The 23,636-nt window shown below is 45.0% G+C and overlaps 1 protein-coding gene across 1 annotated transcript in view; it reads left to right on the top strand.

The window, feature by feature from the left end:
• The first annotated feature begins 4,473 nt into the window (after nucleotides 1–4,473).
• The window catches only part of LOC144511023 (uncharacterized), an 85,604-nt gene continuing 66,441 nt past the window's right edge, over nucleotides 4,474–23,636 (top strand). Inside the window, exons 1-2 of the mRNA XM_078240997.1 lie at nucleotides 4,474–4,686; nucleotides 4,873–4,965. Of these exons, the coding sequence (XP_078097123.1) occupies nucleotides 4,624–4,686; nucleotides 4,873–4,965 (156 nt within the window). The 5' untranslated portion in view covers nucleotides 4,474–4,623. The remainder of the gene's footprint in view (nucleotides 4,687–4,872; nucleotides 4,966–23,636) is intronic.

Below are 23,636 nucleotides of genomic sequence, written 5' to 3'. Positions count from 1 at the left end.
TGGTATGTTTTGTCGGTATAACGTGCAAGAAACAGTACTTTTCACTGTATGTTAATACATGTGACAATAATAAATTAAATCAAATCAAATCCAGGCCAAAAGCTGGACTCCAAAAGTGCAGGGTTGCAGCTCCTCATCATGAAGTTCTGGTTTGGGATGGTTAGAGGAATCGCTTGTTGTAAAGTTCACCTTTCAAATATAAATGGAACTGCTTGCTGCACAATTTCTAAATTTGAATAAACAGAACCACACAAACTATACACGACTCACAACATATTCCATAGCCCACACCCAGCACCAAGTAACCACATCCTTGTTCTCTGTTACAACAATGAAAGTGAATTAAATGTTATCTGCCACTCAAAGTTTTCACAAGACATAAAATACTGCTGCTCCCTAATTGCAAAATGAGCTTTTAACAAGAGTCTCCCAGCCAAAGAAAGCAGCCACCCTGCAAACACTATCTAAGAATTGTATACATCTCAATGAGATTGTCTCTCATTCTTCTAAACTCTAGACAGTAGGACAGCCCTCTCCTTCCAGGGATAAATCCAGTGAACACCTCTTTCATCTCTAAGGCAAGTCGATCCTTCTTTTGCTTTGTAAACCAAAGCTATACTCCCAGTATGGTCTCACCAAAGCCCCACATAATTGCATCGAAAGTTATTTACTTGTGTTCTCCAAACCTCTGGGAAGTAGAATAATCTCCTTTTCTTGTTGGACTTTGCATGCTAAATTCTGTGATTCATGTACAAGGACGCACACACGTACCAACTTTGTTAGTCTCCCACCTTCTAAAAAATATTCTGCTTTTCTATTCTCCTGTCAAAGTAGATAATTCCATGTTGCCCCACATTATATTCCATCTGCCACTTCCTGCCCACTCATTTAACTTGTTTCCATCCTTTTGCATCCATCTCACAGCTTACTTCCCCACCTCGCTTTGTCTCATCAACAAACTTGTAAATCTTACACTTGGTTCCCTCATCTGGATTATTGAGATAGATTGTAATTAAAGGAGGCTCCAGCACTGATGCTTGCAGCATCCAACTAGTTACAACTTGCCAGCCCAAGTATGTTGGTGTTTAATCCAAGGGCAATGGAATACAAAATTAGGGAAGTTTCACTGCAGCTGTATGGGGCTTTAATGCGACCACATCCACTGTGTACAGTATTGGTCTCCTTATTTGAAAAAGGATATAACTGCGTAAGAAGCAGTTCAGAGAAGGTTCACCTGACTCATTGCTGGGGATAATCTTATGAAGAAAGGTTCAACCTGTTGGACCTTAACCTATTGGAGTTCAGAAGAATGTGAGGTGATCTTATTGAAACATAAGATGCTGAAGAGAACTTGGGTGGGAGGGTGTTTCCTCTGGTGGGAAAGACTAATGTTAGTGGACACAGTTTAAGAATGTGAGGTCTCCCTTTTAAGGCAGAGATAGGGAGAATTTATTTCTTTGAGGGTATTTGGTCTGTCGAATTCTCGTCCCCAGAAAGTAGAGGGGGCTGGGTATTTGAATTTATTCAAGGCAGAGTTAAACAGATTTTTGATCGACAAAGGAGTCAAGGATTACGGGAGCAGACAAGAAAGTGGAGCTGAGACCACAACTCGATCAGCCACAATTTTATGAATGGTGGAGCAAGTTTGAACGCCAAATGGCCTATGACTGCTCCTAATCATATGTCCCTTTTAACTACGTGGTTCCTCACTCTCATTAACCCCTTGGGTCCACCCTAATTCTGGAACTTCTTTCTCTTTTCTGCTGTGAAGACGGATAGAATCCCAACAGTGCAGAAGGAGGCCATTCGGCCCATCGAGTCTGCACCAACCACAATCCCACCCAGGCCCTATCCCCATAACCCCTTGCATTTACCCTAGCTAGTCCCCCTGAAACTAAGGTGCAATTTAGTATAGTCAATCAACCTAACCCACACATCTTTGGACTGTGGGATGAAACTGGAGCACCCGGAGGAAACCCACGCAGACACGGGGAGAACACCATACAGACGTCACCCAAAGCTGGAATTGAACACGGGTCCCTTATGCAGGAGGCAGCAGTGCTAACCATTGTGCCACCCATATTAATATTAAGGTATATTAAACGGCAAGAAGTTAGGAACCAGAGGCAATTTAAAGGTTTAATACCAGGCCACACCAGAGGGCACAACCTCAGGCTAAAGGGACGATCCTTTAAAACAGAGATGAGGAGGAATTTCTTCAGCCAGAGAGTGGTGAATCTGTGGAACTCTTTGCCGCAGAAGCTGTGGAGGCCAGGTCATTGAGTGTCTTTAAGACAAAGATAGATAGGATCTTGATTAACAAGGGGATCAGGGATTATGGGGAAAAGGCAGGAGAATGGGGATGAGATAAATATCAGCCATGATTGAATGGCGGAGCAGACTCGATGGGCCGAGTGGCCTAATTCTGCTCCTTTGTCTTATGGTCTTATGGGTGGGTTTAGGAGGGGTGACTGTTTGATCCAACTACAGATTTTGATAATAAAGTGGAGAGGGATGGGTGGAGAGGCAGCACGGTGGCTCAGTGGTTAGCACTGCTGCCTCACATCGCTAGGAACCTGGATTCGATTCCTGGCTTGGATCACTATCTGTGTGGAGTTTGCACGTTCCCCCTGTTTCTGCGTGGGTTTCCTCCGGGAGCTCCGGTTTCTTCCCACAGTCCAAATAACGTGCTGGTTAGGTGCATTGGTAAATTCTCCCTCAATGTACCCGAACAGGCGCCGGAGTGTGGCAACTAGGGGATTTTCACAGTAATTTCATTGCAGTGTTAATGTAAGCCTACTTGGGACACTAATAAATTAACTTTTTTGAAATGAATTGGGCAAATTGGGGCTGAGTTTTTTTTAAAAACTTTGTTCATTCATTAAATGTGGGCATCACCGGCAAGGCCAGTGTTTGTTGCCCATCCCTAACTGCCCTTGAACTGAGTGGCTCATCATGCTATTTCAGAGAACATTTAAGAAAGAGTCAACTCACATTTCTATGGGTCTGGAGTCACATGTAGGCCAGGACCAGGTAAGGTTGGTGGGTTTCACATTAGTGAATCCGATGGGGTTACTGACAATTGATAATAGTTATCATGGTCATCATTACTGAGATTAGCTTTATATTCCAGATTTATTAATTAAATTAGGTGCTATGGATAGGATTTCAATCCAGGTCATTGGGTTACTAACCCAATGACATTACCATCAATGATTGAAAGATTGGATGACAGGCTGTGAGGGGTGTACAGAAGGCCAAAGTTATTGGTCTAAAAGGGTACAGGATGGGGTGTACAGATGGAGGTTATTGCAGAAGGATTTGCAGATGATGATTTTAAATTGGGGGGGTTGGTGTCAATGAGGGATAGGCTATGAGTGGCTAAGTTTTAGAAAGAGGCACTTAAAAAAAAATAGAGAATTCTACAGCTGAAATTAGAGGTATAGAAATAAACATATTTATTTCTATTCACCAAATTCACCAAATGAGCCGAATATTTGTCAACATCTTTCCCTGCAAAATCTGACTCCGATTCTCAAAGTGAAATGAGTGAATATTTAGCCTTCCAGTCCAGGTGCAGTCTACCAGAACAGACTGCAGTTGACCAAACAAACAGCAGCCTCCCTGAGGCTGTGATCAGCTTTAGATTCCCTACTTTGTGTGGGAGAAGGTCAGCGGCACGGTGGCACAGTGGTTAGTTAGCTCTGCTGCCTCACCCGGGACCCGGGTTCGATTCCCAGCTTGGGTCACTGTCTGTGCAGAGTTCGCACGTTCTCCCCGTGTCTGCGCGGGTTTCCTCTGGGTGCTCCAGTTCCCTTCCACAGTCTGAAAGACGTGCTGGTTAGGTGCATTGGCCATGCTAAATTCTCCCTCAGTGTACCTGAACAGGCGCCAGTGTGTGGCGACTAGGGGATTTTCACAGTAACTGCATTGCAGTGTGAATGTAAGCCGACTTGTGACACTAATAAATAAACTTAAAGGTAAATGAGTGGCATCAGTTGAAAAGAGTGCAGGGACTCAGCTACAGTGCGGGGCAGATCTTCCCGAGATAACTTTAGGCAAATAGAAGCAAATGGGTTTCTGTTCCACGCCCTTGTTTAAAAAAAACACCTGAATTATATGGAGCCAACCCCTGATAAAGATGGAATGGGACAACACCCATGTAAAGTATTCGAGGGAGGGAGGGCAAGAACAGGTAAAATGCTGTTTGACAAGTTAGGTGAGGACACCGTCCCAGATGTGTCACAGTAGACGTGTTGCTAAGGGACTCATGAATTCACCATCTTCCCTGACTGGGGGCTGTTTGAGATGACTGTTCTCTGGTGGTGCCCTGGAGATGCCACTTTGACCACAGTAACCCCTTGCTTGTGGTTTGTCCTCTCGGGGTTTTTTTTTGACACCCGCGGCTAAAAAGATTCAAATCTCTTGGCTAAAAGGTCACGCCTTTTAAATTAAGGTAGAGTTGTAAAAGTCACACACACACTGAACTGAAACTGCCAGCAGCAAAAGGAGACTCGGGAAGAGTGACAAATACGAAGGAGAGTTTCTGCCACCTTTTTCTTTTGGAAGCAGCTGGCAAAATTAAAGTTGGGATTTTGGAAGGAGTGACACTGCGAGGGGACGATGCTGCAATTTAGGACAGCGACAACATGCACCATTGCTGAATCACCCGAGCCTGTGAGGAGGGTAAGTCATTTTTAGATGCTCAATTTGATGTGGTAAAAATGTGTGACAGGATTTTATGTCTCGACCTAAAGGTGATCAGCACCTCTCAGTTCAGACTGAGTGCTGTGAGATTGCTCTGTTTTTTTGTTGGTAAATTTTGATTCTGCTTTTGAACAGTGGGATGAACTCACCTGCTCTGTTGTTTAGGGCAACATCCGGAGGGTTCGCCTGACTCTGCACGCTGAGGGAAACTCCGGCTCAGGCCGAGATGAAGCTAAAAGAAACGGGAAAGCAGAGACGGTCAGTAAGGTCCAGCTGCTTCTCTTATCTCCAGCAGTGCTAAAGCCCTGTGGGGGGGGGGGGTTCCTAACCCTCCCGGATTGTCCTGCAGTCTCCCGGAATCAGTCACGAATCACCCAGATACCACTGCAAAAAATCATAGGATACTGATAGAATCGTATTTAAAATTTCAATGAACTCATTTTTAAATTAAATATCTGAGGTATGTTTTTTTTTCAAATTCCAATGAAGTCATTTTTAACTAAATGTCTGAGATGTGAACTTTTTCAAATTTCAACAAACGCATTTTATAATTAAATAGTTGAGATTTTTTTCGAATTTCAATGAATGCACTTTTAAATTAAATATCTGCGTTTTTTCAAATTTCAATATTCAAATTTCAACGAATACATTTTATAATTAAATATCTGAGATTTTTTCAAATTTCAATGAGTGCACTTTTAAATTAAATATCTGCGTTTTTTCAAATTTCAATTTTCAAATTTCGATGAATACATTTTATAATTAAATATCTGAGATTTCTTTTCAAATTTCAATGAATGCACTTTTAAATTAAATATCTGCGTTTTTTCAAATTTCAATGAATACATTTTATAATTAAATATCTGAGATTTGTTTTCAAATTTCAATGAATGCACTTTTAAATTATATATCTGCGTTTTTCAAATTTCATTTTTCAAATTTCAATGAACACATTTTAAAATTAAATATCTGAGATATGTATTTTTTCAAATATCAATGAACGCATTTTTAATTATTGAAATACCAGAGGAAATTTTTTGAAAAATGCTCCTTGGATGTTTCCTGTCAATTAGGAAACAAGGTCTCTGTTTGTTTATAAATGGGGTGGGGTAGACATGTCAAGTAATGAATGGTGGAGATGGGGCAGTTGGGTATAGGAGGCCCTAGCATGAACCCCGTCCAATCAGAATTAAATAAGTTAATTATTATGTTGTAAATGCACAGTTTTAGGTCAAAGTTTTGGATTTTTATTTATCATTTAGCTAATGTGCCAATATTAATGGCACCTCCAGATAACATTTTTGTGATTAACAACTATCAATTTCACTTATTGCTCGATGGTCTTTGTAAAGTCTGGAGCCCCACAGACCATGCCTGTGACAAACTGATTTTTAACATGGTTTTGCAATTTGCTGCTGATTCATGACATCAGCTATAATAGCACATTGTGGGGAGATGGTGACAGAGTTGTAATGGCACCGGGCTCACAATCCAGGGGCATGGGTTCAAATCACCACAGCAGCTGGTGGAATTTGGATTCAATTAATAAATCTGGAAAACAAGAAACGATGATCGATTGTTGTAAAGGCCCATCTGAATCACTAATGTCCCGTCAGGGAAGGAAATCTGCCACCTTTACCTGTTGTGGCCTACTTGTGACTCCAGATCCACGCTGTCCTCTGAGATGGCCTACCAAACCACTCAGTTCAAAGACAGTTAGGGATAGGCCCACATCCCATGAAAGTATATAAAACACATCCTTTAGTGCACCTAAAATAGCTGAAATTCTGTATGGAGGCACATAAGGCGGTATGGTGGCACAGTGGTTAGCACTGCTGCATCACAACGCCAGGGACCTGGGTTCAATTCCGGCCTCGGGTCACTGTCTGTGCGGAGTCTGCACGTTCTCCCTGTGTCTGGGTGGGTTTCCTCCAGGTGCTCCGGTTTCCTCCTGCAGTCCAAAGATGTGCCGGTTAGGTTGACTGGCCATGCTAAATTGACCCTTGTGTCAAGGGGATTAGCAGGATAAATGAGGGTTACGGGTGGGATTGTGGTCGGTACAGACTCGATGGGCCAAATGGCCTCCTCCTGTACTGTAGAGATTCTATCTCTCTCGGTGGGAGCTGAAGAAGTTTTATTTTGTAAAACCAGTGTTCTCCGTATATCGCCTGTTGAAAAGGTAGGATGTTGCAGCTGAGATTTCAGGAGTCTAGCCTGTTTGCTCACCTACAATGTTTACTGATTGGTAAAAAAAAACTCTGGGCCAAGGGAGTGTCATGAATACACACTGCTATCTCCTTTCGCTATAAACAATTAAATAATTCACCAGTGAGTAATCTGAACAACACCCATTGGTTTTCGGGATAAGTTATTTTAACCTTTGCATATGTGGGGGAAACCTAATTAGCATGACAGTGAGGTAAGTGTCTCCAACTCCCCCATTGGCACATATATAAAAATGCCCCCTTGGTTATTGTGTGAAAAAATACAGCATAAAAAGTACCTTCACTGACAGAAAATACTAGTGGCAACTCTCATCAGGTTGGTGAGTGGGTTAATACGAGTTTTAAAAGAATTATTGTTGTGTTGCCTTCAGCGAATGATAATCCCATGGTCTACAATTGGTGAGAATCTTTTGGTGTTAAACTCCCTCTGACAGCGGAAACAGGTTCCTCCTGTCTTCTTTATTTGTTTGAGCTATAAGTGTATGTTTTGGTTAGGAGTTCAGCGCTGTGATAGTAGTAATAATAACGATGATATTTACTGCAAATAATTTCCTCATTAGAGGCTACTGGACTGAGACAAAAGCTCAAACCATTCACTAATTCTCTGCCTGGGGAGGGACGGGCTAAATGATGTTGCAATTGAGCTTAAGCAATAACTTTTCACTCACTCGATCAATGATTTTATCTATTCATAAAGGAAATAAGCAGCAAACTCTTTAGAGAATGTTGGAATTCCACAGGGAACTTGCCTGATGCCTTTTGCTGACCCAACCGTTTTGACATTCATCAAATAAAAGATACTAACCTTGCAAAGTGTTGGGTAAATGCACATTCTGGATCTAGTTTTGGACACTCGATTTCTGAATGGACAGTATTGCATTGGTGAATCATAGAATCCCTACAGTGCAGAAGGAGGCCATTCGGCCCATCGAGACTGCACCAACTCTCCAGCAGAGCATTTTACCCAGGCTCTTTCCCCGTAACCCCACGTATTTACTCCACTACTGCCCCTAACCTACACACCTTTGCATACCAAGGGGCAATTTTAGCATAACCAAACCACCTAACCTGCTCATCTTTGGACTGTGGGAGGAAACTGGAACACCCGGAGAAAACCCACGCAGACATGGGGAGAACGTGCATGTTAAGAGAAAATTAAGCATAGGTCTGGATTTTAGAAATTGATGTTATAAAGCACCTCATCCCACTACTGACCCAATAATGAATTGTCGTGCTGGGTAGTGCATGTGTCTAGAGTCCCAAGAAGACGTTTTGCTTGGTTATAATGCACCCGATAGTTCAATATCTGTCAGCACTCACTGCTTTGGTTTACACGTGAAGATTTGTTGAGGTTTGAGAGAGCACCATGATCCTGGAGGGTGACGATTCGTAATGACCTGCACCATCTGTTCTGCCTTGTTGACAGCTTGGCTAACATCATCTATGATCAAGGCTTGGATTGTTTGGATGGCTTGATTTGTTCTTGGGAGTAACTGGAACTCTCACTCGATACAAACGGAGGTGGCTTTGGTAGATTGGACACACCAACAGAATGGGAGATGGTCGCATACCCAGGACTTCCTGTGTGGGGAGATAGCTGGAGCCACTGGGGGGAATCCAAGGCTCCGCTTCCGAAACGCTTGAAAGTGTGACACAAAAAAGGCCCTAAACATTGATTATCAAACCTGGGAATTATTAACTGGTGAAAGAGGAAAATGGCGACACCGCTGGCAGGCTGGCATGCACCAGCATGGTGAGCAGTGGCTACAGTAACTTGCCAACAGTCGCCAGAAAGAACAACCCAGACTGTCACTTGGCCGTCTCATGTGCAGTGCTTGTAGCAGCACCTGTTTCTCAAGCAATGACCTTCACAACCATTAGCGAAGGTAGTGCATCAGTGAAGACACCCCACTTAAATGGACCGGTAGCTCCGTCTCTATCATCTCTTGGAGATGGAAGGATGCCAATACAGAGGGACTCCTAGAACTGAATTTATTTTCCTTTAGAACATGATCCAGCTCATTAAGAATTCCAGGTGTAATGGATCCAAACTCCTGTAACATTTGAGAAAGTTTATTCCAGTCACTGCAGTGACAGAATTTCAAAGTATCCCACCCCCCCTCCCCGAAACTTAGTCCTAATCTGACAACAGTGATTCTGATCTCTTGTGTTCCTCTTCTCTGCATCCACACCTTTTTAACCCTGTCTCTGTTCCAGTCTTTCTACCTGGATTTGTTTAAACCCCATTAGACAGTTTCACTTCCTTTGGTTCTGCCCCCTAGTTCATCCACAAGAGGAAACACCCTTTCCGCGTCCACCTCGTAAAGAGCATTCAGGATCTTAGTTACCCCAATCAGTTTCCATCGTTCTTCTAAACTCCAGTGGAAATAAACCCAGTCTGTCCAACCTATTCACATAAAATAACCCGCTCATTCCAGGTCTCCGTGAACTGAGTGATTAGGGACATCACTTACTGGCAAATTTATACAAACCTGTGGAACAAGGACAGACAGAACAATGGTCCACCCAGTTTGTCCCAGATGCTTGTGATCCCTTTTACATGACAATACAGACAATCCCTCCCATCCAGAGCCAAGTAATCTTCCAAGGTACGGAAATATATTTTCGGCACATTAGGGAGTTGAGGGGTGGGGGTGGGGGTGGGGTGGGGGGGGGGGGGGGGCGGGGGGGGGGTGGTGGTGGGGGGGGGGGGGGGGCGAATCTACATAATTCCTTTGGATGTTCTAATCCAGAAAGTTATTCTGGAAATGTTAATCCAGTCGTTCTGAACACATGGGGGCCTCGCCATTCTGTTTGTAGATCTCGCCACTCCCGGAGATTAGCACGCAGGCCTAACCATCCGTTTCGCATCCGGCACCAAACAGTTTGCGAGTCTCCTGGCCCCTTCCCGTTGGTGCGAAACGGATTGCGCCCAGAAAGGCCGCGAGTCTGATTAGCATATTTAAAGTAGTATTTAAATACGAATAGCCCATTCAAATCCCAGCGCACAGAATTCATTGGCCTTCGGACACGGCACAATAATGGCGAGAATCACTATTGGTGTCCACCAGAGGAGATCTGGGGTGCGCAAAGTAAGAAGTCTCACAATACCAGGTTAAAGTCCAACAGGGTTTATTTGGTAGCATGAGCTTTCGGAGCACTGCTCCTTCATCAGCTGAGTGGCGGCGTTCCAAAAGCTCATGCTACCAAATAAACCTGTTGGACTTTAACCTGGTGTTGTGAGGCTTCTTACTGTGTCTAACAGATTTGTCAGACATGACCTCCCCTTGACAAAGCCGTGCTGACTCAGTCCTACTTTATCATGCACTTCCAAGTACTCTGCAATCTCATCTTTAATAATGGACTCTAAAATCTTGCCAATAACCGAAGTCAGGCTAGCCGGCCTATAATTTCCCATCTGCTGTCTCCCTCCCTTCTTAAACAGCGGTGTTCCATTAGTTACTTTCCAGTCCTCTGGGACCCTCCCTGCCTCCAGTGATCCCTGAAAGATAATCACCACTGCCTCCACAATTTCCTCAGCTATCTCATTTAGAACCCTGGGGTGTAGTCTATCTGGTCCAGTTTATTTATCCACCCTCAGACCTTTCAGTTTCCCCAGAACCATCTCCTTAGTGTTGGCCACTACACTCATCTGTGCCTCCTGACTCTGTTGGAGCTCTGGCATCCCACTGGTATCTTCCACTGTGAAGACTGATGCAAAGTAACTATTCAGTTCCTCTGCCATTGCTTTGTTTCCTATTATTACTTCTCCAGCCTCATTTTTCAGTGGTCCAATGGCTAATTTTGCCTCTCTCTTACCTTTTATATATTGAAAAAAACTCTTCCTATCTTCTTTTATATTACCAGCTAGCTTACACTCATATTTCATCTTCTCCCCCTAATTGCTTTTTCAATTGTCCTCTGCTCGCTTTTAAAGGCTTCCCAGACCTCTGGCTTCCCACTAATCCTTGCCACTTTGTATGCTTTTTCTTTTGCTTTTATGCTGTCTTTGACTTCCCTCGTCAGCCATGGATGCCTCGTCCTCCCCCAGCATGTTTCCTCCTCCTTGGGATGAATTTCTGTTGTGCCTCCTGAATAACTCTCAAAAACTCCTGCCATTGCTGTTCCACTGTCTTCCCTGCTCGGCTCCCTTTCCAATCAACTCTGGCCAGCTCCTCCCTCATGTCTTTGTCATTACCTTTATTTAATTGTAATACCGTTATATCTGATTCCAGCTTCTCCCTCTCAAACTGCAGGGTAAATCCTATCATATTGTGGTCACTGCTCCCTAAGGGTTCCTCCGCCTTAAGTTCCCTAATCAAGTCTGCCTCATTACACAAGACCAAATCCAGAATTGCCTGTTCCCTAGTAGGCTCTTTCACAAACTGCACCAAAAACCATCTCTTAGACGTTCTACAAATTCCTTTTCTCGGGATGGTGCCAGTTGCGTACCGCCAGTATACCAGGGGCAGTGCCGAGTGGGGGCCATGACAGGCCGGCTATGTGGGTGGGAGGGGTGTCTGACGGGCATTCATGCAGGGATGGATCATGAGGGCGGTCAAGCTGAGGGTCCTGATGAGGGGCATGTCGAGCATTCTGTTGGGGGGGGGGCTTATCAGGGGTCAAGGAGGGAGGGATCCGATGCCCTGATGCTAGTAACCCACGTCAGGGAAGTAGTGGGAGAACATGCCTCTGACGAGGAGAGGCCTCAATGTCTAAGGGGTGAGGGAGATGGTCTCCTAGTGCACTCTGATATTGGGGCACCTTTGCAAAATGGTGCCCCAGCGATCAGAAGCCTGGCTCACTGATGTGTTTAGCAAACCCCCATACAGGCGCGAAACTCGAAACCCTCCCCCACAGTAACTGAGTGGGAGAATTGCGATGAGGAGCGTGCCTTAGAGACTGCCACGGATCACTCCATTATTCTCGCCGTTATGACACCTCGAAATTATTTGGGAGAATTCTGCCCATGGTTAATATGCAAAACCTTGAACATGTGACAGTGGAGTTGAAATTGGGAGAGCAGGGAAGGCGTACAAGTTCACTGGAGCCTTGAAGAGTCACAAGTAGAGCAATCGGATGAGTGTTTCCGGTATGGTTCTATGTCAGATGTCCTTAGTTTAAGCCATGTAACACTGGGGTGGAACAGAGAAAAAGGTGGACACTTACTAAAGGGCTGAAAAAAATCAAAGCAAGTTCAGTCAGATACACTGGCTAGAGATTGGTTTCCAAAGAGCTGGTGGCACATTAACCACCTTCTTCATCAGTACTGCTTTATAAGTTAGTAAAAGAGGGAAAAAGTCACATCTTGTAAAAGAAAAATATATTCCAGTCCTCAAATATTGGACTCTTGCGACTGAAATCATAGAATTCCTACAGCGCAGAAGGTGGCCATTCGGCCCATTGAGCCTGCATTGACACCAATCCCACCCAGGCCCTATCCCCGTAACCCCACATATTTACCCTGCTCGTCCCCATGACACTAAGGCGCGATCTAGCATGGCCAATCAACCTAACCTGCACATCTTTGGTGTGTGGGAGAAAAGCGGAGTACCCGGAGGAAACCCACACAATCGAGGTGTCGTGAAATATCCCCAACTTTTTAGCTACTGAAATGATTTTTTTTTTGTTCTTTGACAGGATGTGGCCGTCGCTGGCTAGGCCAGCATTTGTAGCCCATCCCTAATTGTCCTTGAGAAGGTGGTGGTGAACAAGCACTGGTTAACTCAGCCACGGAATGAAGGGGTTAAAGACAGAGAGGTATTGTAGACAGAGCGGGGTTTTGAACCACAATCCAATATTTACATATCATAGAATAGGGACTCCATTGAATACCTGGAAGGGTTTGTCAACGATTTGCCTTTTGTACTAGCCAGGTGCAACAGGTTGGACTTTGTAAACATGATGACATAAAGCTCAACATCATCAAATTGCTGCGTTATTCAAAACTCCACATTACAATCCTTGTGTAATCAGTGGATTTATCCACAGATTGCACGCTACTTCTGAGGCTCAATCAGTGATTAGGACATCAAGTGCACTAGTTTTGAGTAGTGCTTTATGTATTTCATATAAGTTTCCACTCAGATTAATTTGAATATTGACCAAGGCAAAATCTGCCATATGCAAGTGAAAGCAGTTTTAAAGTTTATTTATTAGTGTCAGAAGTAGGCTGACATTAACACTGCATTGACGTTACTGTGAAAATCCCCTAGTCGCCACACTCCGCCGCCACCTGTTTGGGTACACTGAGGGAGAATTTAACATGGCCAATGCACCTAACTAGCACATCTTTCGAGAGGAAACTGGAGCACCCAGAGGAAACCCACGCAGGCACGGGGAGAATGTGCAGACTCCACACAGGCAGAGACCCAAGCCGGGAATCAAACCCGAGTCCCTGGAGCTGTGAAGCAGCAGTGCTAACCACTGTGCCACTGTGTCGCCCCCAGGCAGTGTTTTAGAACATTTAAAAAATATATTTCTTTAAAGATATTCTTCGATATATTTAAGAGTAATAACCTGGTGCAGTTTGATTAAGATGTGGAGATGCCGGCGTTGGACTGGGGTAAACACAGTAAGATGCACAGTAAGACTGCAGTTTGATTAATACAGCTGAAAATTACTATCTTAAAATATACGCATTTTCAACCAGTGCTCATCCACCCGTGAGTAAATGACTTTAAAAAAACAGAATCGTTTGCTGGTTATCTTGGCAGTACGGTAGTTAGTTTTAGTAAATTAAGAAAGGATTATATTTAAAGGTGGAATTTCCCTATTCAAATGGCAAAGCGCAGGTTCTGACTGAAAACTGGTTTGTTTTTCCCCAGAAACTCAGCCAGGTTTTCACTCCAGATCTTCTGACACTTTTGTTAAAAGAAAGTGGGCGGGGATGTTTTGTGCCATCATTGCTGAGGGGCGGGGCCATTTTTAAATGGTGCCCCAATCTCAACTGTTGAACAGACCCGGAAAATCCCGGCTAAAACCTGCCGATTTGTATTCTGACACCCAAAGTTGAATCTTTGGAGCCTCCTCTGAAGATCCACAACCTACACAATGAGCAGAAACTCCTCACGGTGATTCGGGTGAAAGGGAGTTGGCCAATTCTGTGGGCAGGACCTGCTGATAGTGCAATGATGTTTTAAACCAGGGCGCAGGATTGGAGAAACTCAAATTCTCCCATCTTTTGCACTGGTTTCATTGGTGCATCGAGAAAGCCAACACCATTAAACAGGAAGTCCACCATCCTCAAATGTTCTGCTGAAAATATTCGTACCCTGGGCTAAAGGCTGATGATATTATTGAGAGTATCAACTGTTACTTTTCTCTCAGATTTTGAGCACTTTTGCTGCTTGAGTCTGACCCACAGCCACGACCTCCACCACAGACAGGGCAAGGAGGCAGATTCCCAATCCACTCCATATAGCAGGGACCGAGCCCTGTGCTGTTGACACTGATCTGATCTAAACCTGTCGTCCAACTGATTAGTTCCTCAAGGAGTCAGAGAGTTCCTGTGGCAACATAGACTTTAACATGTGCATTGCAACCTGGAACTATGGGTAATGATGGTCGAGGTTACAATTTCTCTGCATCAAATGGCTGACCAGGAATCTCTACTGCTCTTCCTGCCATTGGCACGTGTTGATTCACAAGTTGATACTCAACCTGTTTGGCCATGTTATGAAAACACTTTCCTTGGCCACCAAGTCCTGATATGGGACTCGAAACCAGAGCTCCTGGCTCAGAGGCTGGGATGCTACCCACTGGGCCACTGGACCTCCTCTTAAACGTCAGTAAGGAATAATTATGTTTACTTTTTAAAAATGGCATTAATTTTATGACAAACAAAACTATTCTGCAATCTGAAACATCTTGTTCTTGGACTGATCAGGAGGGTGACTTATTTCTAGACCCCTCGATATCTCTAAGAGCAGTATGGGATTGCTGCCACTTTACTCTAGGTCTCTTCTGGAGAAGTCTGAGTGTGAATTTTGTAAGACAATATTCTGGGAATTTGGCGGCACAGTGGCACAGTGGTTAGCACTGTTGCCTCACGGCGCCAGGGACCCGGGTTCAATCCTGGCCTCGAGTCACTGGCCATGTGGAGTTTGCGCATTCTCCCTGTGTCTGCGTGGGTTTCCTCTGCGTGCTCCAGTTCAAAGGTGTGTGGGTTAGGTTGTTAAATTGTCCCTTAGTGTTAGGGGGATTAGCAGGGTAAATACATGGGGTTGCGGGGATAGGGCCTGGGTGGGATTGTGGTCAGTGTTGGCTCAATGGGCTGAATGACCTCTTTCTGCACTGTAGGGATTCTATGATTCTATAAATTCAGCCTTGCTCTGTGAGAAGCTGGATCAGGGAATCACTGCTGTGACACTGAGATTGGATTAATTATCAAAAGATTCACTCAAATTTTCACATTTCAACTCCCATTAAGTACGGAGGAGGAGGCTGAAATAGATGAGCGAAACATCCATGGAGAGTCGTGCTTCAATCACTGACAGGATTTTCATCTAACTGTCATTCGGCCAACGTGTTTGGTCATCTGCACAGGGTGCTGGTGCTATCAAATGTACTTCGACAACCCTACACACCCATTATTTCATTCCCTGCAGCCAATCTTCACCTATCCTTCCTGCAAAACTTTTACAGCTACATTTAAATTAATTGCAACTAGTTTAGTCATGGGATGTGAGTGTCGCCGGCTAGGCTGGCATAGGTTGCCCGTCAATATTGCTCTTGAGAAAGTGGTGGTGCGCTGCCTTCTTGAACCCTGCAGCCCGTGTGATGTAGGTACACCCGTTAGGAGTTGGGCGGGGGGGTGGGGGGGGGGGGGGGGGGGGGGGGGGGGGTGGGGGGGGGTGGGGGGGTGGGGGGGGCGCCGGGGGGGGGGGGGGGGGGGCAGTTCCAGGGTTTTGACCCAGCCACAGTGAAGGAACGGTGATATATTTCCAAGCTAGAGTGGTGTGTGGCTTGGATGGAAACCTCCAGGTGGTGGTGTTCCCATGTATCTGCTGCCCTCGTCCTTCTAGATGGTAGAGCCCGTGGGTTTGGAAGGTGTTGTTGAAGGAGCCTTGTTGAGGTCCTGCAGTGCAGACTGTTTTAAAGCCATTAATTTTCCTTTCCCAAATGTCTTGGTGATTGTGAGTGTTAAGTCTGGTGTTTCGTCCTCCTAGTGTTCTTTCAGATTATCTTCTCCTTAGTGGGAAGATTAATTATGTGGCAGTCTGTCGCTATTCACTAAATTCCTAGAATTCCTGTGCCCCTATTCCTCCTCTTTGCTGGCTCACAAGGTAGCCCAGGAATCGGTACCACCACCTTTGGACCTCACACTGGCTGATTAGCCTGGCAGGCTGACTGAGGTTGGCACATGTCAGGAGTTGGCTTAGCTATGCCACCTGCAGCCAAGCTTACGATACCATGTGGGAGAGCTGCTCTGAGCACCAAAAGCGTCTTCCTGCCTCTGGAGGAGAATATCTTCATCAAAGGGTCAGTTGTGTCCACTTTCATTGCAGATATTTGGTTGATCAAATGGAGGACATTTAAAGGCTGTTACTTGCTGGATTATTCAACCCGCCTAGCAGCGATTACACTTCGCGCTCTCTAGAGAATTGAGCAGGGAATGAACTTCAGCTCTGGGCCTTATTGAGTGAACTGAGGTCAGTTGCCCCTTCCAGCTGTGCTGAGCATTAAATGCGCTCAAAGGACACACCATTTTAGCCAGATGCAAAAAATTCTTCCTTAATGCAGAACCCTATGAACATTGAAAACAGAATCTCTTCCCAATTTTCTCCTTTGAATAAATTGAACGTTGACAAAATCCTCACAGCTACAACCACCAGATTTGAGAGACGGCACAGTGGTACAGTGGTTAGCACTACTGCCTCACAGCGCCAGGGACCCGGGTTCAATTCCAGCCTCGTGTGATTGTCTGTGTGGAGTTTGTACGTTCTCCCCTTGTCTGCGTGGATTTCCTCCGTGTGCTCCAGTTCCCTCCCACGCTCCAAAGATGTGCGGGTGAGGTAGATTGGCCATGCTAAATTGCCGCTTAGTCTCAGGGGTATTAGCAGGGTGAATACATGGGATCAATGGGATAGGGCCTGGGTGGGATTGTTGTCGGTACAGGCTCAGTGGATCGAATGGCCTCCTTCTATATTGTAGGGATTCTATGATTCTATGATATGTGGCTATCTGATTACAGTATCAACTGTAAGCTGCCAATGTGGGAAGTGTTTAAATTAGGACAGTATCATCCAATAGAAATCACTGACTATCTTGTCTATGGTGGCACTGTTTTAAGCACATCCTTTAATTTTAGAAAGTGCCTTGCAGACTGAAATACTACACGTCTATGTTTCATTAACCACCATTCACTATCATTCAGTGCTAAACTCTGCAGTCTTCCTCTTTTACCTGAGTTTGGCACTCTGGTGAGATATTATCAGGTGCAGCACAGATGTCTGTCCAGCAGTTGTGAGTGGTGCTTTCACTTCATCTGAGTGATTCAATCATTGAATCCTAACAGTGCGGAAAGAGGCCATTCAGCCCATCAAGCCTGCATGGGTCTTCAAAAGAGCATCTTAACCAGGCCGACCCCCCCCCCCCACCGCCCTATCCCCAGAATCCCACGCATTTACCCCATTAATCCCCCTAACCTACACATCTTTGTGACACTAAGGGGCAATTGTAGCATGGCCAATCCCCCTAACCTACACATCTTTGTGACACTAAAGGCCAATCCACCTAACCTTCACCTCTTTGGATTTTGATTGCTGAGGAAAGCTGACTTACACAAGAGGCTTGCCTCTGCTCATCATCCAGAATGCAGCTGGATACTGTGTGCCTTTGGCCATGATGTACCCTATTGTGGTTGCTCCTTATTGCTTGTGTTTTTTCTCTGCAGGCCTAGTAGTTACCCTGACTGAGTGGACAATGTAAGAGTTTTAACAACACCAGGTTAAAGTCCAACAGGTTTATTTGGTAGCAAATGCCATTAGCTTTCGGAGCGCTGCTCCTTCGTCAGATGGAGTGGATATCTGCTCATAAACAAGGCATACAGAGACATTTTTATACATTTTTATACATTTTATACAGAGACATGTTTATGAGCAGATACCCACTCCATCTGACGAAGGAGCAGCGCTCCGAAAGCTAGTGGCATTTGCTACCAAATAAACCTGTTGGACTTTAACCTGGTGTTGTTAAAACTCTTACTGTCTTTACCCCAGTCCAACGCCGGCATCTCCACATCATGAGTGGACAATGGCAGCTCCCCTCTCCATGCAGTGCATGGTGCTGAGGTTTGGCCGTTCTGCACGTTTTCTTAGAACTCAAGTTCCCAGTTCCCACTCTGTTGCCCGCATCTGTCTGTTCACTCCTCCCTCAGGAAGTATCACATTTCTCCATAAATGTGTCAATGTCATTGTTAACCATCACTGGAGGCATGTGATTGAGGAAACACCCTTGCGATACTTGCAGCCTGTCACTGCTTCTGCAGTTGTTTAAACATTGAACTATTTGTCTGGTACACATTAATTTCAAGGTTGGGGAGTGCACCTAGGATTATTTTTCTCTGTGGAAAATAGGCTCTTTTCTTCCCCCGGTAGTGGGGTTTAGAGTGAACACTGGTTAGCAGCAGAAACACCATTCCCACTATAGCATAGTGAAGGCCACAGAGCAGACAGGTAGCCTTGTGTTCCAAGATGAGTGACGGTTTCTCAAGTGTCAGCTTGGATCACTTTGAAACTCTGCCTCAAGACCTAAGCTGCTGCATTTGCCACAGATGATGCCTTTCAGATAAACAGCACGGTGGCACAGTGGTTAGCACTGCTGCCTCAGAGTGCCAGGGACCCGGGTTCAAATCCAGCCTTGGGTGACAGTGTGTGTGGAGTTTGCACATTCTCCCCGTGTCTGCATGGGTTTCCTCTGGGTGCTCCGGTTTCCTCCCACAGTCCAAAGATGTGCAGGTTAGGTTGATTGGCCATGCTAAATTGCCCCTTAGTGTCAGGGAGATTAGCAGGGTAAATACGTGGGGAATAGGGCCTGGGTGGGATTGTTGTCGGTGCAGGCCCGATGGGCCAAATGGCCTCCTTCTGCACTGTAGGGATTCAATGATTCTATTGGTTCTATGACCTATGAAATCAGTGCCATGCCTGCCCAGTCAGGTAGATGTTAAATATCCAGTGGCATCATTTGCAAAGCAGCAGAATCTCCTGGTGCCATGACCAACACTCAGCACCACCAAGAACCTGTGAACTAGGCATTAACCTCAATGCTACTTACAGGATCCAGTGTTCAACTATCACATTTCCCTGTATAACAGTTGTTTTGAGAATGAATTTCTTACCAACTCACATTTCATTACGTTATCCCACAAATTCATTGCTTCACTTTTATATTTTTTCCAGTATTTTCACCCCTCCCCTCCTGATCTCTCCAATAATTTGGCCATGACAGGCCAACTCATTCTCCAGAGTCACCTGCGTACGTTGAGACTGACTAATTGAGGCTGACTAATTTGATTCGGAGCATCCCAGTCAATAGCTGACCTATGACCCCCTCACCAAAGTGACCATTTAGCTAGCTCGGGCGTGAACCTAGACAGGCTAAGAACTGGAGAGGAGTCGTTAACTAATGGCACCTCAGCAAAGGTCAGTGCCTTCTGAAAAGGAAGGGGAAGAAATGGGGGAGGCAAATGGAAATAACAATTGAGGAAAAACGATCGCCCTCTTTTACTTTGTGAACTGATGGGAATGTGTTCTCGGCAAAGAGAAACGATTCAAGAACTCCCCTTCATGTCTTATCCCTGGCACTATGTAATTGCATGCTTGTTGGCAGCATAGGGTTGACTCATTTTTGTACAAAGACGGTAGCTTACTTGGTAAGTGCTCTCCCCCAATTCTCTTCGTCTGAAGTTTGATCAGCATTAAAAACAAAAGAGGTTTCAAACTGTTCCACAAACCTTCGCCGAAAGCTGCAAAGTAAGTTCTCAGCAGGACTTTGCTGAACCCTGACGATCGTGATAAAGGTTCCAAACAGAATGAACAGAAAGGCCTTTGTTTTGAGTCTGTGGCTAAGGTGAATCTTGGAACGTTGCCCTACCTCTCGTTAAAAAGAACGATGGCTCCAGTTTATGGGACTGAGACCAATTTACAATGCTTGAGGGAAGTTGGTGAGTGACATTGAGCTGGCTGAGACTGCAAACTCGCAACATTGCCTCCTCCAGAGAAGAGGATGTGCTGTAAAATTAGATCGTGTGGGAGGGGAATAAGAACTGTGACTACTTTACTGAAACCCCAATTGCTCACCAGACTTTGTGAGGTTCAACCTGGATGGCAAGCAAGAGAGATGCTGGCAAAAATCCAGCTTCAATCAAAATCTTATCTACAAAGATGTGCGGGTTAGGTTGACTGGCCATGCTAAAAATTGCCCTTAGTCTCCTGAGATGCATAGGTTAGAGGGATTAGTTGGGTAAATATATAGTAATATGGGAGTAGGGCCTGGGTGGGACTGTGGTCGGTGCAGACTCGATGGGCCGAATGGCCTCTTTCTGTACTGTAGGGTTTCTATGATTTCTTCTATGATTGTAAAGTGGGTATTGTAACATGTCATAGTGTCAGAGGAAGCGATGCCCTAGTCATATTATTGCGATTAATCCAGAAACTCAGGTAATATTCTGGGGACTTGGGTTCGAATCTTGCCACCGCAGATGGTGGAATTTGAATTCAATGAAAAATATGTGAAATTAAGAATCTACTGAGGACTGTCGATTGTCAGAAAAACTCATCTGATTCACTAATGTCCTTTAGGGAAGGGAATCTGCCATCCTTACCTGGTCTGGCCTACATGTGACTCCCGAAATACAGCAATGTGGTTGACTCTCAACTGCCCTCTGAAATGGTCTAGCAAGCCACTCAGTTGTATCAGCATTTCAAGAAGGCAGCTCACCACCATCTCCTCAAAGGCAACTAGGGATGGGCAATAAACGCTGACCAGCCAGTGACACTCATGGGTGGCACGGTGGCACAGTGGTTAGCACCGCTGCCTCACAGTGCCAGGGATCCGGGTTCGATTCTGGCCTCGGGTCACTGTCTGTGTGAAGTTTGCATGTTCTCCCCGTATCTGCGTGGGTTTTCTCTGGGTGCTCCGGTTTCCTCCCACAGTCCAAAGATGTGTGGGTTAGGTTGATTGGCCATGATAAATTGCCCCTTAATGTCAGGGCACAAGGAGGGTAAATATGTGGGGTTATGGGGATAGGACCTGGGTGGGATTGTTGTTGGCGCAGGCTCGATGGGCCAAATGGCCTCCTTCTGTACTGTAGATTCTATGATTCTATGTCCCATGAATGAATAATAAAAAAGCACCTTTTGGTCTATTAGGACCTGTTAATGTCACCTGTTAATGTTCACTTAAGCTACACAAAATGGTAAAATGCAACAGTAAGCCAATACGTTCTGTAGACTGTAAACGGAATTCTTTTATTGTTCTGCAGTTTAATCAGGAACAATGTGTCGATATGCACAATGTCATTTCAGTGATGAAAACTTGAGGTATCACAAAAAAAAGGACCGCCAAAATATTGATCTCGGGTGAAGAAAAGGAGCCTGTCAATAACTAGGATAGTTTGAAAAACACATCGTGGGGAAAGTTGAGGATTTCAATTGCTGAAGAGGTACTTAGCAACAAGGAGGAGTTACCGTGCAATCAAACGAGAAGCAGAAAAATCAAAAAAAGGGAAATTCAATTTTAAAATAATGAAGGTTTCCACCGGATGAACAGAGATAAAAACGTTCTCCCTGGCTGGGGAGTCAGTGACGAGCGATCATTAATTTAAAATTGCCAATAGAAGAGAGGGGAGAGGGCGGTGGCACAGTCGTTAGCACTGCTGCCTCACAGCGCCAGGGACCCTGGTTCGATTCCCAGCTTGGGTCACTGCCTGTGTGGAATTTGCATGTTCTCCCCGTCTCTGAGTGGGTTTCCCATGGATGCTCCGGTTTCCTCCCACGCTCCAAAGATGTGCTGGTTAGGTGCATTGGCCATGCTAAATTGCCCATTAGTGTCCTGGGATGCGTAAGTTAGAGGGTTTAGTGGGGTAAATATGTGGGATGATGGGGATAGGGCCTGGGCGGGATTGTTGTCATTGCAGACTCAAAGGGCTGAATGGCCTCCTTCTGCACTGTAGGGATTCTATGATTCTATGAAAGAGGTTAGTAGAAGTTGCTTTATTTGAAAGATAGAGAGATGTTGGAATCCATTGTTACAGGGAGTGCTTGAGGACGACAGCATTGCATTTGAGGCAAAGGATGATCCAGGAGAGAACAGGGCAGTGCCATTGCCTTTGAATTGTTCCCCAACTGAACCAGCAGAGATACGATGGGCTGAATGGGCTTCTGGATTGCAGTGAACATCTTTGGTTCAATGAATGCGATAACTGTATTGTACCTATAAAAAAATGTACCTTGAAGATTGGAGGTGTTTGAGTGATGGGTGCTGGCAGTGTGTTGAACTTGTGTGAGCTCGTTATTAGCAAGTCATGAGAAGAGTTGGTTATTCTTATGGTTCTGGAGAGGGTGAAGATAATGGGATACATATTCCTTCTTCTGTCTGAGGAATGCTCAACTTCCTGATGTATGAAAAATAAAATATGCACAGTAACTTCGTTGCAGTGTTAATGTAAGCCTACTTGCGACTAATTAATAAACTTTACTTTAATGTGGCTGGGAGGCTGGGGACCTCACAGCGCCGCTCCTGAATTTCCTGGAGTGTTGGTATTACACCTGAAGCTGTATTTGGGGCAGATCCAGTAGATGCGTGTTAATAAGGCAGGAGGGGGTGTCCTCAATCCTCCTGGGTACTTGTGATCAGTACAGGCAACCCTAACAGAGGGGCACCTCAAGACACTTGACAGTGGGGCCACAATCCTCTGAAGATGAGGCCACAAGATACCTGGAGAAAACCAGGGGGCACAGGACCGGGCATTTATTTTCCAGACTTGGGGCCTTCTGGTTGCTGCTCTGCCGCACTGTTCCCTCTATTCCCAATCTCAGCCCAGGAAAATTTCACCAAACATCTTTGATTGTCTTTGTTGCACCATACCTGTTTTAGAAATAGTCCAATGTGGGCAAACGTAACAAGTAGGTTTTTTTTTGCATACAAGAGCTGTTGCAGACATGATGGGCTGAATGGCCTCCTTCTGTGCCGTAATAATTCTGTGATCCTGTGAAGCAGAAGTGTCCAGTAAACCCACTCTTTGGGAGATGTTGGTTTGGGTGTTTGCCAGGGCTATAGAAGGTTCCTGCTGTTTAAACAATGCCATAGGAACTTGAACATCAACTGAAGCAGAATTATCTAATTGGTTTTTAAAAAAAGCAATAACAAAGACCAGTTTTTCAGAGCTGCGTACACATTGTCTGCCCAACAATAGAGACTGCACCTCAAATCTCTTGGCTTGTAAAGCACTTTGGAACGTGCTGAGGGAATCATGAGTTGCAGGAAGAACAATTCCAGTTTTCCCTTTGCCCTCAGTGATCTAGTGATGGGCGTGACTTGCAGCTGGAAACCCTCTGACACATTCCTCTCGGTGACACCAGGAGGGGCCTTCGTCAGGCGGACGAGATCAGCATCAGAAGAATGTGCCCTAATTCACCTATTATACAAACACGTTTTAAAAATGGGAGCAGTTTGAAATATGATGATTGCAACTTTCAGAAG

This window comes from Mustelus asterias, chromosome 24 (genome assembly GCF_964213995.1).
Source record: "Mustelus asterias chromosome 24, sMusAst1.hap1.1, whole genome shotgun sequence".
NCBI lineage: Eukaryota > Metazoa > Chordata > Chondrichthyes > Carcharhiniformes > Triakidae > Mustelus > Mustelus asterias.
The sequence above is the reverse complement of the archived record's forward strand: the minus strand, read 5'-3'. Positions and strand labels throughout refer to the sequence as shown.